This window comes from Xiphias gladius, chromosome 5, assembly GCF_016859285.1.
Source record: "Xiphias gladius isolate SHS-SW01 ecotype Sanya breed wild chromosome 5, ASM1685928v1, whole genome shotgun sequence".
Classification (NCBI taxonomy): Eukaryota; Metazoa; Chordata; class Actinopteri; order Istiophoriformes; family Xiphiidae; genus Xiphias; species Xiphias gladius.
This window is the reverse complement of record NC_053404.1, coordinates 640,165-653,351: the sequence shown is the minus strand read 5'-3', so window position 1 is coordinate 653,351 and position 13,187 is coordinate 640,165. Positions and strand designations below refer to the sequence as shown.

Below are 13,187 nucleotides of genomic sequence, written 5' to 3'. Positions count from 1 at the left end.
CTCGCTGAGAACACGGCTGAGCCACTATATGGTCTAACTGACACTGGGTTTAACATTTATCTGTGTGGGGGTTAAATGAGGAAACCGTCTTCTGATTCAGATGTACGCCGAGTTCTCTGGTGAGACCTCACAGGCATTGAATGAAATGCTTCAAGTAGCTCAGTAAAGGCAACGGAAAGGATGTGGGGTATCGCAGTATGCGCACGCTGCCTGCGCTGCATCTTTGCCAGGTGCCGGTTTCGTACCTGTGTCCGAACAAACACGACTGGCTGAGACAACCCGCCGACGACTGTGAAACGGCTGAACCACCAACTGGCTCTTGAGCAAGACGGCGAAGCTTCAACCGGTCCAGTGGTGCGGCGGGCCGAGAGTCGAAGACTGCAGAGAGTGCTGTCCGGACATGAACGAGAAGCAGTAGAGTGCATCTGCAGTACAATTTATTGATTCCTGCGGGGCTGTTAGCACCACAAAAAGCGTTCATCTACACAAAGACTGTGGAGTAAATAGACGTATATAAACTTCTAAATCAGGATGTGCGGAAGAGCAGCAGTGAAAGGCATCACAGACAGAAAAGATAAAAGTAGAGCTTTCTTAATCTATTGCAAAAGGGATGCATTGCAGGACAGGAACGTATACGTATGTACGCGAAATGAACACAGCTATCTTCTGTATGTGGTCCGGTGTGTGCAGAAAGGTGCCGGTAGTCACAGCGAGAGCGCCCGATGAAGCTGCTTGGATACAGTATGTGCAGAAATGATGGGGAGAGTCAGGCTGATTTCATTTTCCAGATGGAAATACCATCCACAGACTTCACAGGAAAAAAATGGCTCAATAGAAAGAATCTGTGTCGATGAATTTGCATTTACATTCAGCGACTGAACACACGGGTCTGTGCAAACAGTACTGGGAAGACCGGTCTCCGGCATTTGCAGCTGTAAACTCTTCTGTCATCCTGAATTCCCCACTCACTCTCTCCGTGTCTCAGCTCCTCATCTGCACTTCTTGTCTTCATATTTGTGCAGAAGACTTGGATGGATGTCAGAAGGGTAGGGATGGCAACGCTCCTACTCTTTTGTCTATCCACATTGTATGCAGATGAAGCCTGAGGGAGAGTGGAGGGAGTCTGTGTGGTTCACTTGTGAGCACCCAGCCTTGTCCTCCACTGGCTGCACACTGGACGCCAGGGCTGGCGTAGCACGGATGACGGGAGAGTCGACTGGCGGCCGGACGCTGGCATACCTCTCAGCACTCTTCTCAGTCTCAGTTTCAGCCATGCAGCCAGGCAATTATCAGCGTTCCTCTGATTATTACTGCACAGGGGCTGAGGGGAAACACACACACACACACACAAAGTACCGAGGATGCTTTATCGTAGCTTTTCAGTGCTGGTGCCATTTTCACACAAAATATACATGAACTGCTCGGGTGTTGACGGCACTCATTCCGTCGGAAAACAGCATTACTCTCAGTTGGTTTTAGAAAAGCATTTCACACTGAATTGCCTTGATGTAGATAATCCAAAATAATCTGTTTGTGCTGTTTTCGTAGCACCGTAGCATCAAAACTTAACGTAATTGCCTTCGGTTTTCCTTCGGCGCAAAGAGGAATGATTTGCCTATTTCTGGGTTATTTCACCTGGAATATGACCAGCGCTGGAAGATAATGACTAACCAATCGAGCTTCCAAGAAACAGCGTGATTTTGTCGGGGCACATATGGCAGATGTGATCTTCCTGCCAGGATTCTTTTTACTGCCACAGCAAATTATTAAAGTGCCTCGACAATCAAATGAGACCGGGCCACTGAAGATGAGCAATAACAAGAACAACCGAAAAAAAGAAGACGATGACAAAATATATCTCCGCCAAGATTTTGCAAGCCTGTAAGTGATCTCTCTAGCTCTGTAAAAACTGTGTTTTTGTCCTACTTCCATTTGTGTGCCTGTCAAAGGGTCTTATTACCTTCAAATATCAATGTATTTTTCAGAGTAACCATAGCTATTGGAAAATGAGGAAAATGTTGCATTCAAGTTGCATTCAAGATTATGAATGATCACATGTAATTCAAGGAGCAGCATTTAGGTTCGCATTGACAATTATGACGGTACCGGACATAACAGCTCACTACAGAACAGTGACTCTGCTGAACAGTGAAACAACTGTGGGCTAGTGCCACAGCACCATAACCTACGGATGTCATAAGCAGAACTTTGGAGTGAAAAGTAACTCAAAGTAACTTTTATTCAGGTTTTACTCCACGTTACAAACATCTCTTACGTCATAGGGGTCCAAGGTCAGCACTTAGAATACTATGATGCGTCCACACTGCTTGGATCACCATGACAGCATGTAAGAAAGGGTTACAGCCGAGTCTGTTCGCTACCGACATGCTGATTGACGGGGGAGGTACACCGACCGGCTCACGCACAGGCATCGCTAAAACAGTGGGGAGGGTGCTGGTGCTTCGCTGCGACCGGTGGAGCTAAGTGATCTGTCGCAGCCAGGAATATTTTAACAACATGCATACGACACACCGATTCTGAGCAGGTTTTTAATGTGTAGCGTGTTCACATTAGAAGAGTGACTGAATAAAGTGCGCTGACTGAGAGCAGACAGCAGTCGTTCAAAGAAAACACATCCGGGACACAGCGTAAGAGTTTACAGGTCTGCTGGCAGCTCCTCGGGGTTACTGGGAGCAGTGCTAAGCTAGACGCTAATATTTTCACAGTGACAGTGCTAACAACAGGGGACCATGAATGTCTGGACCACACTCAATGATTACCAAAGGCAGAACAATCCATCCTCTGGGGACCGTGAATGTCCGGACAGATATTCATTGCCATATTTACTGGGATATTTCGGCCTGGATCGAAATGACGGAGCAACAGGCCGACTTTGTCATCTCTAGAGCCGTGGCGCTAAAAAAAGAGTCAAATCTGGAAATGTCAGCCCTGAACCAGGCAACCAAGCTGCCCTGCTACCAGGCTCTTTGATAACGAGCTTTTTGATTTGCTTCGTCTCAGCTGTATTTTGCTCCATACCAGCAACAACAGTGTTAGGGTGAAAGTGCCGCATGCATGCCCTCCTTGTTAAACGTTGCTGCTTTGCAAGTTTTGGCCTCAAGTAACAGAGTGGCACCCCCCACCCCCACCCCCATCCCCCCACCCCCCTCCCACCGTCCTGCCACATGATCAAAGCCCCCAAAGCTCTGCAACCCCCCCAACACATGGACACTGCCACATTGTCTGCACTCCATCAATATCTTCCTGCAGTGCTGCCAGGCTGTAATTTACAGAGCTTCACTCTGATCATTGTGTCACTTGATCTGGTGTAAGGGCTGATCTATTTGTGCAGCTCTTTTATCCTCTCTGTGAAGGGCATGCCGCCCCCCCACCACAGAAAGCCAATGCTCTCTGTTTGCTGCAGACTTACTTGATGAAGAACGATCTCTCAGCTGTACCTGTGACTTCATGTATTTATGTGTATTTCAATGTAGGGCTTTTTTCGTGAGGAGACCCTGATTTGAAGACTCATACTCTCATTTCTACCCCCCGAGACAGCGCATAATCCTTTCTGTTCTTTAATGCAAAGCAGCAAATTTCCTCCTCCTTGATGTAACATTTCAGTAAATACGTTTGCCTGAGCAGGACTTTGGCACAGCTACGGTAAACATCATCAGCCTTCCTCCCAGAATGAAATCCACAACCGCGACCCAGATGCAACACTGAAGACGACCATAGCAGCTTTCGTTCACCGTTTTCTAACTGCTATTGATTGCCTGACCCTACCCTTAGCACTCCATTTTGCTGTTTTAGGAGGTCAGAAGAGAAATCAATGGGCTGGGTTACCCATGAGAGGCCTGGGATAAGTGGAGCCTGGCCAGGCCTTGCAGGGTTTCATCAGAGTTGGAACAGCGGAGGGGATCAGCTGGGGAACTGTCCGGGTGGAGGCAGTGGAGTGGAACAGAGAGAGCAGGGCAAATCAAAATGACCCGGGAGAGTTTTTCATCGTATAGTAATTTGCCCTCTGGTGTTGCGGTGGAGTCCATTAAGAGCAAATTCACAGATAAATGGAGACCAGGTCCACGTCCACGGTCCCATCTGTGGTTAAACTAGGACAGCGAACATTAAACCTGCTAAACATCAGCGTGTCGTCATCGTAACCGCCCGTTAGCATGCTGACATTAGCCTTTAGCTCAAAGCACCACTGCGCCAGAACACAGTCTCACAGAGCAGCTATGTTATGCTGTTATAAAGATTACACAGAGTCCCTCAATCAGCCAGCACAGGAGGTAACCGGTATTGAACCGCTGCTGCATATGTAAGTTCCCAAAGTTAGATTTAGAAAGGCCCCATCAAGCAACTCTGGCCTCACAACAGCATTGAAATACCTGCCAGACATATGTGAGAAGCAGGGTTATACAGCCCCTGACAGACAAATCATCAAAAAGCTGAGGTCAGTCTCCCGGTGACCCCCTACCACATCGCTGCACCAGGACTGGTCGTGTTGCCAGAGTCTGGTGGAATACTACTCACACTTCACTTTACCAACCTTACATGACCACCGCGGTCCAGTGTTTTAACCTCCACCTTACCCCCCCCCCCCCCGTACACTGGGTGCCCATTGGTGTGTGCTTATCTCTGGGCTGACGGGACCCTCCCCCTGCCAGGAAACTGACGCTGAGAGGACTTTATGCAACATTTCAAGTGGAGGCTACAAGGTGAAGACGAGGCACTGAGCTAAGAAAAAAGAAGTCGGCATCTGTTTAACGGCCCTCAAGGACTTTAAGGACTTCCAAGGTATTTAACGATAGAATGCGACTACATGTATCTAAATAATGAGATGACAACCAAATGTTCCCTCTCTAAGGGGGATCTGAAGTCTTGAAGTGCACAAGAATCATTTTCTAACCTTTTTACCAGATGCTTTGTAATTGAATAAATGTTGTGTTGCATAACTTTTCCAGCTGAAACAAGATAAATGACTGAAAACAACCGAAAGAGACGTTCGATCCCACAATGAGGATTTCAACGAAAAATAAACAATTACTTCAGTTATCAATTTAAACAGTGAGAGCAGTGCTTAGGTTACTGGCTCTATTAGGACCATTTCCAACAACAACGACGAGCTGCGTTTCTGTCTCATCAATCAAAATGACAGCAATCCTTTTCTGCCGACAGAGTTTTCTGAAGGCTAGGTTTTAATTTTGGATGAATGTTTCAGTTCAGTGGTTTATACTGTATGTCTGTGTGTAATGAAAGCAGATGGCCTCGAGTGTGGCAGACCGAGCCACCGGGGCCATTATCGGGGCAGCGGTGGCAGATGCAGCAGGTAAGATAAACTGTTTGTGATACTGAGATAATTACAGCAACAGGACTTTCCATCTTACAAACCAGATCGGTTCCCACATCCCAATAACTCATTGGTCCACTGCATGTTTGGAGGCTTTCATGCACTGGTAGATTTGTATGCAGTAATAATCTTTATTCCTTATATTACAGATGTGATACATAAGCCTCACACTGGCTTGATTTTACCTGTCACAGGAATTAAGTTCCACTGTTTGTGACGGAAAATCTTTAAAAGCTCACTAATGCTCACAATGGAAGTTTTTAACCAGTGCCACATGTTTTTCTTCAGTATCGCACAGAAACATTATCAGTAGCATTATCCATAAGCAACATCTGTACGGACTGATAAAGGCCAGGGGTGGAGCCTTAACTTGCACAAGTCATGCTGACTTACACATAACGGTATGGAAGCTGAGTTTCTGCATCAGCTGCTCTGATAAACATAAATGAACCATGTGTTTGCTACCACTTGTCCTTCTCCCGTCGTTGGCCAAACGAAGCAACGCATGACGATGCGTGTATTAGCAACCTGAAACATTAGCTCTCGCTGCTTAACGTGTAATTGTAGTTGGGATCCAGGATTCTCTCGCTCCTGTTTAACACACATCCGCCCCCCTTTCTATGCTATCTGTTATCGACAGACTGTGTGCATGACAGGTCATGTAAAACACATTAGGAAAACAAAACTATTGACTGTTCCACTATTTTTCTCCCTCTTTCGTGTGCGTGTTCCTCACCCATACAGCCCAGCCCATGCACTGGATCTACAATCCGGACAGGCTCAGAGAAGTTCTCTCTGATCTGGAGCCCTGTCCAGAGTTTAGGCCTCAGTCAGCGAATCCTTTCTACCGCAGGGCGACGGGCGAGCAGACCTGCTATGGAGACCAGGCCTACGTCCTGCTGGAGTCGCTGAGTCAGTGTGGAGGTATTGAAATTCACCGCAGGCAGAAACTACGTGTCGTGTGTTACCCCGACATTTTCTGAGCCCGTCAGTGATTGACACATATCATTATCTATGTTACCCACGTCTTCGTTGCATTGCTACTGCCTTCTTGTGTCCTATCACAGCGAGGGGTAACCCCTCAAAGATTTCCTAGATGCCTCAAATGTGAACACTGACTCTGTGTCTTACTGACACAAGTTAACGTCTTAGAGGAGACTTTTCCGTCTGCCTTTCTTGTGTTGCCCTGTCATTTTTCATCTCAGAAAAACCCCTGAGGTTTTTTTGCCCTGGAAGACCACAAACCTCTTCCTGTCCTCTTCTTCCTGTAAAGACATTAACATTTCTCATGAAAACCTAATGTTCAGAGACCCCAGGTAGAAATCAACTTACAAACTGTCAGTCTTCCCGGTCATATCTGATTATGGCAGTTACAGTCTTCTGAAGCCTTCATCTTTTATGTTAAAGGAATCATTCAATTCTCATTTAAACTCATGTCTGTATGGTAAATATAAAGGTGGAGCTTTAAATAACCTTAGCTTAGCATAAAATCTAGAGGCAGGGGGGAAAAGCAGTCTGAACTGAAGTGTAATAATGACAAGTCTTAGTCTCAGGGCGTTATGTGCCAGTCACATGTAACTTTTGGCAAAAAAAAAAGTGAACAAGTGTATTTCCCTAAACCATTCCTTTAAAAACACACTCCATCCCACCCATGGATGCCGAGGCCTTGGTATGATTCAGATGGTTTTTTTGTTTTTTTTATTGGGTTAACATGTGACCCAAAGCCCCTTTAACACATCATTACTGCTATTGTTTGTTTGTTTTTTTACTATGTGCTGTATGTAAAATAAAACAACTTCAACTTCAGTTTATTTATAATGAGACATCACCCAGTTACACAGTTAAAGAATGTCAGTACAATAATGACAAAACCAAGGACACCAGCTGCGGAGTAGAAGTTGGAACGGCACAGAGAAAAAATACGAGTTTCGAGCCTGGACGTGAAAATCTCGCAGTGCCTGTCTCCCAAACTTGCATCAGAAGCCTTTTTCAAAGGAGAGGGGCTCAGTGAGCAGAGACTCTAGCCCCAAAGGATTCACTGAATCGGGGGCCAGATACGAATCCAGCGTGAAGGGAGCCTAAAGGACATGATGTGGGGTAATAAGGCCGGAGATGCAGGGGGGAGCCAATCAGATTAACACACAGAAGTCGATCTCATAATGATAAAAGCCACGTGCATTGTTCTTCCGATTGTAAAGGCAACTGAGATGCACCGTGACTGTTTTCTAAAGATACAGTGTGTCATGTGTTGGCAGATGTTGATGTGGACGACTTGACCAAGCGCATCTACACGTTCTTTGGCCCCGGAACAGTGTACGACCTGCCTCTCAACGATCCTTACCGGAAGAAAGGAGGTACCGTACCTGTCCATTTCACCAAATAACTTGTCAAATTGGCCGAGGTCCACGTGTATTAATGATCAACTGAACAAGCCTAAAATGATGTGAGCGCCTCTGTTACTGTCTGGAGCATAATGATTTTCCTGTCTGCTGATGGGGAATTCCCTCTCCGTGAAAATATTCCATACAGTCAGACTTCCCTGTCCTAGTTGGTGACCGGTGCTTTGGATATGTTTTTACTGCCAGGATATCATATACATGCAGCGCTGCGGTGAATCACCATAACAGCACTGGGCACCTTTTGTGTACAGTAAACTGCAGACAGCTTTATGTCTTGGAATAATAAGAGGAGCTGTGTCATCATGGGCAGTGAAAACCGTCAGGACTGACGACACAAAGAAAAGAGCTCCACCTACAGCAATTTAAACTGCATCAACACAGAGTCCAGGGAAATGTGTCCTCTAGCCATATGAATTATCTGTCAATGGAGAGGAAGCTGTCAGATCAGTGAGTATTCACATTTCTATATTAAAAGGCTGTTTAATTTGTCAGGTCCCAAAGCCGTCCTCCCCATTGATGGCCCATGGAGGAATGGCAGCCTGAAAGCTTTCATCAGAAATGTGGACGCTGGCAAAGAAGAAACCGGTAAAGATCACAGATTATAAGTGTGTGTAAAAAAACAGACAAACAAACAAACAAAAAACACTCAACAGTCCATGAAAACTACAAACGTACAGTATCGATCACGCCATTACATCTGACTGTGAGGGACGGACTACGTTTCCAGGTCCATTACGAGGCCAGATATCGGTAAACATATAAGTAAATCTATCAGGCAGAGAAGAAGCCACAAATTAAACTTTCCACTGTACAGAGATTAAAGGTATCGGGAGGTCAGGATGTTGCAAATTTTTAGATATAATATTGGTCTGTTTGGTTTGACACGGCATCAGGACCTACTGTATGCGGGGCAGAGTGAAAGAAGAAAACCCCTATGGGTTGTAAGACCTTGGGTACACCGATGTCCCTCTGAACGCTGCCGAAACTAAGTTGGGGCCAAGTTTTACCTATAGTCTTTCGGTGTGGCCCTCGGCATCCCAGGAAATTAAAACAGGATAAATATTATGCATATTATTTTAGAACCATCATCTGATATAATGAGCGGAGTAAAAAGGGTGTCCTTACTCTCAAAGCTCTTGTTGGACAAGAGGCTCCGCTCACATTTCAAGACCAAGATCATTTTAATCTTCGTAGCTCTTGCTCCATCTTCTATTTACAGTTACACACTGCTCTCCATGCATATGGACGGCCAGGAGGGTGCAGCTTGTCCTCTCATCCTCTTACCAAAGCCCACAGCAGCTCTAAAAACACCATGGAAACCACCGCGCACACTATGCAGGCGGGAACGGCTACTTTCATTATTCAATGTACTATCTCTTGTAGGGTCTGCCTTCTGGGGTCCTTCTGGGGTGGGGGCAGAGGGGTATGGGACAGGCTGATGTTTTTAGGTTGTTGTAATCTGTGTGTTTGTGTGTGTGTGTTCTGAGGCTGTGAAGCGGACTGTCAGATGGACGGTGTCACTAAGCTGGCTCCAGTGGTGGCCATGTACGCCGGGCGGCCTGAAATGCTGGAGAAAGTGGAAAAGGCCATTCGCGTCACCCAGAACAATGACATGTGTGTGGCCGTGACACTGGCTGCAGCGAGGTACGTGTGATAGGTCCCTCGTACTTCAGAAGGCTGTGCAGGTTTACGCCGTGTGGTTTCTAGAGTAACAGAAATACCACTACAAGTAACTATACTATAACGATAAAACAAATTCAGTGAGTTACACTGAAAGACCTACGAAACTCTGTCCACAGCACAAAACTTGGTCACTAGAGCCACAGATACAATCTGAAAAGAGAATGAAGTGGGCAGACAAACCATGAACTAAGAAGAAACCTCTATATGTTTGTGGTAGAGCATTAACCCATAAGACTCCACAACTACAACAAATTCTCACACTTAGAGATAAACAATACGACAGTAAATATATGTTCATGCCCAGTTACAATGAGGACTGAGATGTGTCAGGTTGTGGGTCAGTTCACCTCCCACCGGCTCTGTCTGCTGGAGTCAAGTCACACACACACATCTCATCCGTTATTTACAATGACGGTACCAAATATAAAGCAGACGTAGTGCATCACAGCCAGAAAGACATCTTTTAACCCAAACATGTCCCCCCAACTCTCTGGAGGGGAACGAAATGAGCCAGTAAACCAGTTCACACTCAGAGCAGCTGACTGGCTCCTGCTCAGGCCGCTGTGCCTGGATCTGTGTAAACTGCAAGGTTTCTTAACGGCAAGTTGCCAAAGAAGCGGATAAACTTTCAGTCGAGCACACTAGTCATAAAGTAGTTTCGAGGGGAGCGAAGGGAGGGGAATGCTTAGCTTTTGTTTTGTCTTTGAAAGGTTTTTGGAGCTCTTCATTCTGAATGGTCCAGATCCCAACGCTCTGGATGCGGTTCTGGCTCAGTTGAGCGACCCGAAGAGACAGAACCCTCAGGAGCTGGACCGGGCTGTTGCGGGTAAGACCACAGCACCTATGCACCCGTTAAACAAATGAGGTGTTGTTAGAGCGTTATCCGTTTTCTCATCTCAATCAGGAAAAGAATGGCAAAAGATAAGCTGTGGCTGTGGCTCCACACTCAATGTACAAACATGAGAGCGGTACCCATCTTCTCATCTAACGCTCGGCAAGAAAGCGACTCTGTGGATTTCCCAAAATGTGTGAGCCGCTAGGGGCCTGTACACGGTGTTTTACCGTGTATTCCAACACGGTGGATTTTGTGCGAGATCTGCTGGATTAAGAGGAGGATTTGCAGTATAAAGCAGGAACTTTTCTACTTTTCTCTTTATTCTTCTCTCATTCCTCCTTAAAACAAGCAGAGGGAGAAGAAGGCAAAACACAACGCATAGAAACCAGCCGGTCTTATGGGAAATGTGGTTAAAACTGGAAGAAACACAAAGTCCTACGTGCAGGAACACGATCATCTGTACAGAAAAAAAAAAAATCGAAATATAACTTCACAGCAAAGATGTGAAAGATATTTAATGTGTGTTTTGACAGCAGGCGTCCACAGCCACAACTGAGCCCCAGTCTTTAAACAGTACATTTTATCTCTCTCCCTGTGTCTCTGCTGAAGCACACGTCCACCAGGTGAAGGACAACCGAGCCAAGACATCCCAACAGCTCATACCTGCTGTGTTCACGAACACATGAGGTAAGCCGGTCGCTGGCAGCAGGATCCAGGTCTGTTGACTTGGCATGGCCTGCGTAGCCTTCCTGTCAGTACACCCGTTAGTTGGTCCTCCGGCCTTTGATCCTCTGACTACTGACTACCGGTCTCCCTCCTCTCTCCTCTTCATTTTCCCCCTCCCGCTGAGATGAGTGACACTGTTGATAAGGGAGTAATGACGTCAATAGTTCCTCGCATTCGAGAGAACACTGTGACGGACTGGATCCACCGATCTGTTTCTGAATCATTTGCCATGTCTCAATCTGCTACTGAATCTGGGTCTGTGTGCAGCTTTGCCCGGTGCGTTCCAGGGAGCGCTTCACGGAGTCCTGACGCTGAACCGGCTGGACGAGGCAGTCAGGGACACCATGCGCTGCGGGGGATGCACCGCCAGCCGAGCCTCCTTCATAGGAGCCTGTTTTGGGGCACAGGTACTGTGGGGACGTGGCTGTCAGGCATGTAAACCAGTCGTTAGTCGCTGATGGAAATCAGTGAGAGCAGGAGAAAAGTTCCTATTCCAGCCTGATCATAAGCGCGTCACAGTAGTTAGCCAATCCTAAAACTATCTGAAATATTATTTTAAGGTGCTGATGTTATGAGGACATTTATTAGAAATAGCTCGGTCCTCTGTCCAACACTGCTGGACTAGTGGGCAAGGCCAAGTCCGACGGTGGCAGTGCGAGTGATTGGTGGAGATGATTGAAAACAAGGCCCTGGCTGGGTTGTCCACACACCAGCCATATGCCCTCCTCGTATCGCGGGCCCCTTCATGTAGACCATGTTATCTCAGATCAGTTAAGTGCTGATTCATGAACAAGACCCATCAACGTACCGGCAACACAACGAATACGATATCGTCACTCAGTAAAGTATTTGTTCCACTGTCCAGCTCTGTCTGTCGTATTTATTCACCATCATATACCAACATACTTTCTGTTGTTTGGGCTCAACAGTGAGTTTATGGTACTTTTCCTACTATTGTATCAATAAAATAAATAGAAGAAAAATTTGGTTTGGTTAGTATAGCAGTGCACCCCCTGGTTTCAATGAATCTTACTGTCAATTCGACTGTGTACTCTTTGTTTGCCGGGTGGTAGTGTAATACGCCTCCAGTGGGATATTCGTGACACCCCCATCAGGGTGGCCACAGCCAGCACAGCGATAAAATGCGGACCCGTGCTTACTTCCTTTTTAGGCCAAGCCCAGCAGTGACAGCGGCACATGAAAAAGTACCATTCTGCACATTGTTGTGTTTAGTCGTGGATCTGTGTTGGATGAACTTGACAGTGAGCTGGCGTTGTGAAACAGCTGTCATCTTGATGTGTTTTCAGACCGGTCTCCAGGGAATCCCCGAGTCTTGGAGGAAGAGGACGTTCAGATATCCTCTGCTGCTGGAGTTAGCCGAAAACCTGGTCAAAAAAAAGTCAGATGTTGTAGTTTAGCTATGATTTAGACTCACAACCTGTCAAGTATTTATGAAGTGTGGGTAATTGCCTTTCAAAGCTATTTGAAGACTTTCTCTTATTGCAGATGTGCAGGACTTTGACAGGACAATCCATGACAGTAGCATTTTAAAGTCTTGTACTGAATGAAACTCGAATCTATTTGCTCTGTCAAAGCTGCATCATGCAAGAAAGTGAAAGTCTCTGCAAAGTATTCGTGTTGTGTTGAGGACACGAAACACATTTAACCTCAGCAGCTGCAGTGTAAGCAAAAAAATAAAGAACATTTATGTCCCTGACATGTCTGGACTGTTCCATTCTCTTTCTTGAAGTTCTTTGCGGCAAAATGTGGACGGCAGAGATTTCCTAGTCCCAAGAAAACATGCCTTGCCTTGGTGAGAAAGTATTTTTTGTGAAGTGAGGTTTCGGCAGGTTTTGGTCCTCTCTTTCCCCCGGGTACTTTCTGTTACCGTGAAGTGAAGGAGCAGATACAGATTCACTTCTGGAACAACCAGAGAGTGCAACATACTCCTTCCTCTGAGGAGCTGTTCTGCCTTCTTAAAAGTGCTGACTGCCATATTCACGTGTTCAAAGCACCACCACCCCAACAATTCTGAGAGTCAGCCAAGCACAAAGCAGCCAAAGCCTTAATATCTTTGACACAGTGTGGTTATAAAAAATGCAGTGTGTAGGCTACTGTTGGAGTCCCTTAGTGGCTTTTACAGCTTATACGGACTCGTCGAAACTAATACATAGGCAGTAGTTCGAGCCTGCTC

General features: G+C 46.2%; 1 protein-coding gene across 2 annotated transcripts; it reads left to right on the top strand.

Annotated features, from left to right (window-relative positions):
- The first annotated feature begins 4,710 nt into the window (after nt 1-4,710).
- On the top strand, nt 4,711-12,693 carry LOC120789585 (crystallin J1A-like). 2 transcript variants are annotated; one of them, XM_040126352.1, is made up of 10 exons: nt 4,711-4,797; nt 5,263-5,329; nt 6,095-6,274; nt 7,606-7,704; nt 8,242-8,334; nt 9,237-9,393; nt 10,143-10,258; nt 10,877-10,954; nt 11,261-11,400; nt 12,301-12,693. In XM_040126352.1, the coding sequence occupies exons 2-10, from the start codon at nt 5,263-5,265 to the stop codon at nt 12,409-12,411; spliced, it is 1,041 nt and encodes a 346-aa protein (XP_039982286.1). In that variant the 5' UTR covers nt 4,711-4,797; the 3' UTR covers nt 12,412-12,693. The 2 variants fall into 2 exon arrangements, with proteins under 2 accessions (XP_039982286.1, XP_039982285.1); XM_040126351.1 differs by having other exon boundaries at nt 5,260-5,329.
- The last annotated feature ends 494 nt before the right edge of the window (nt 12,694-13,187 follow it).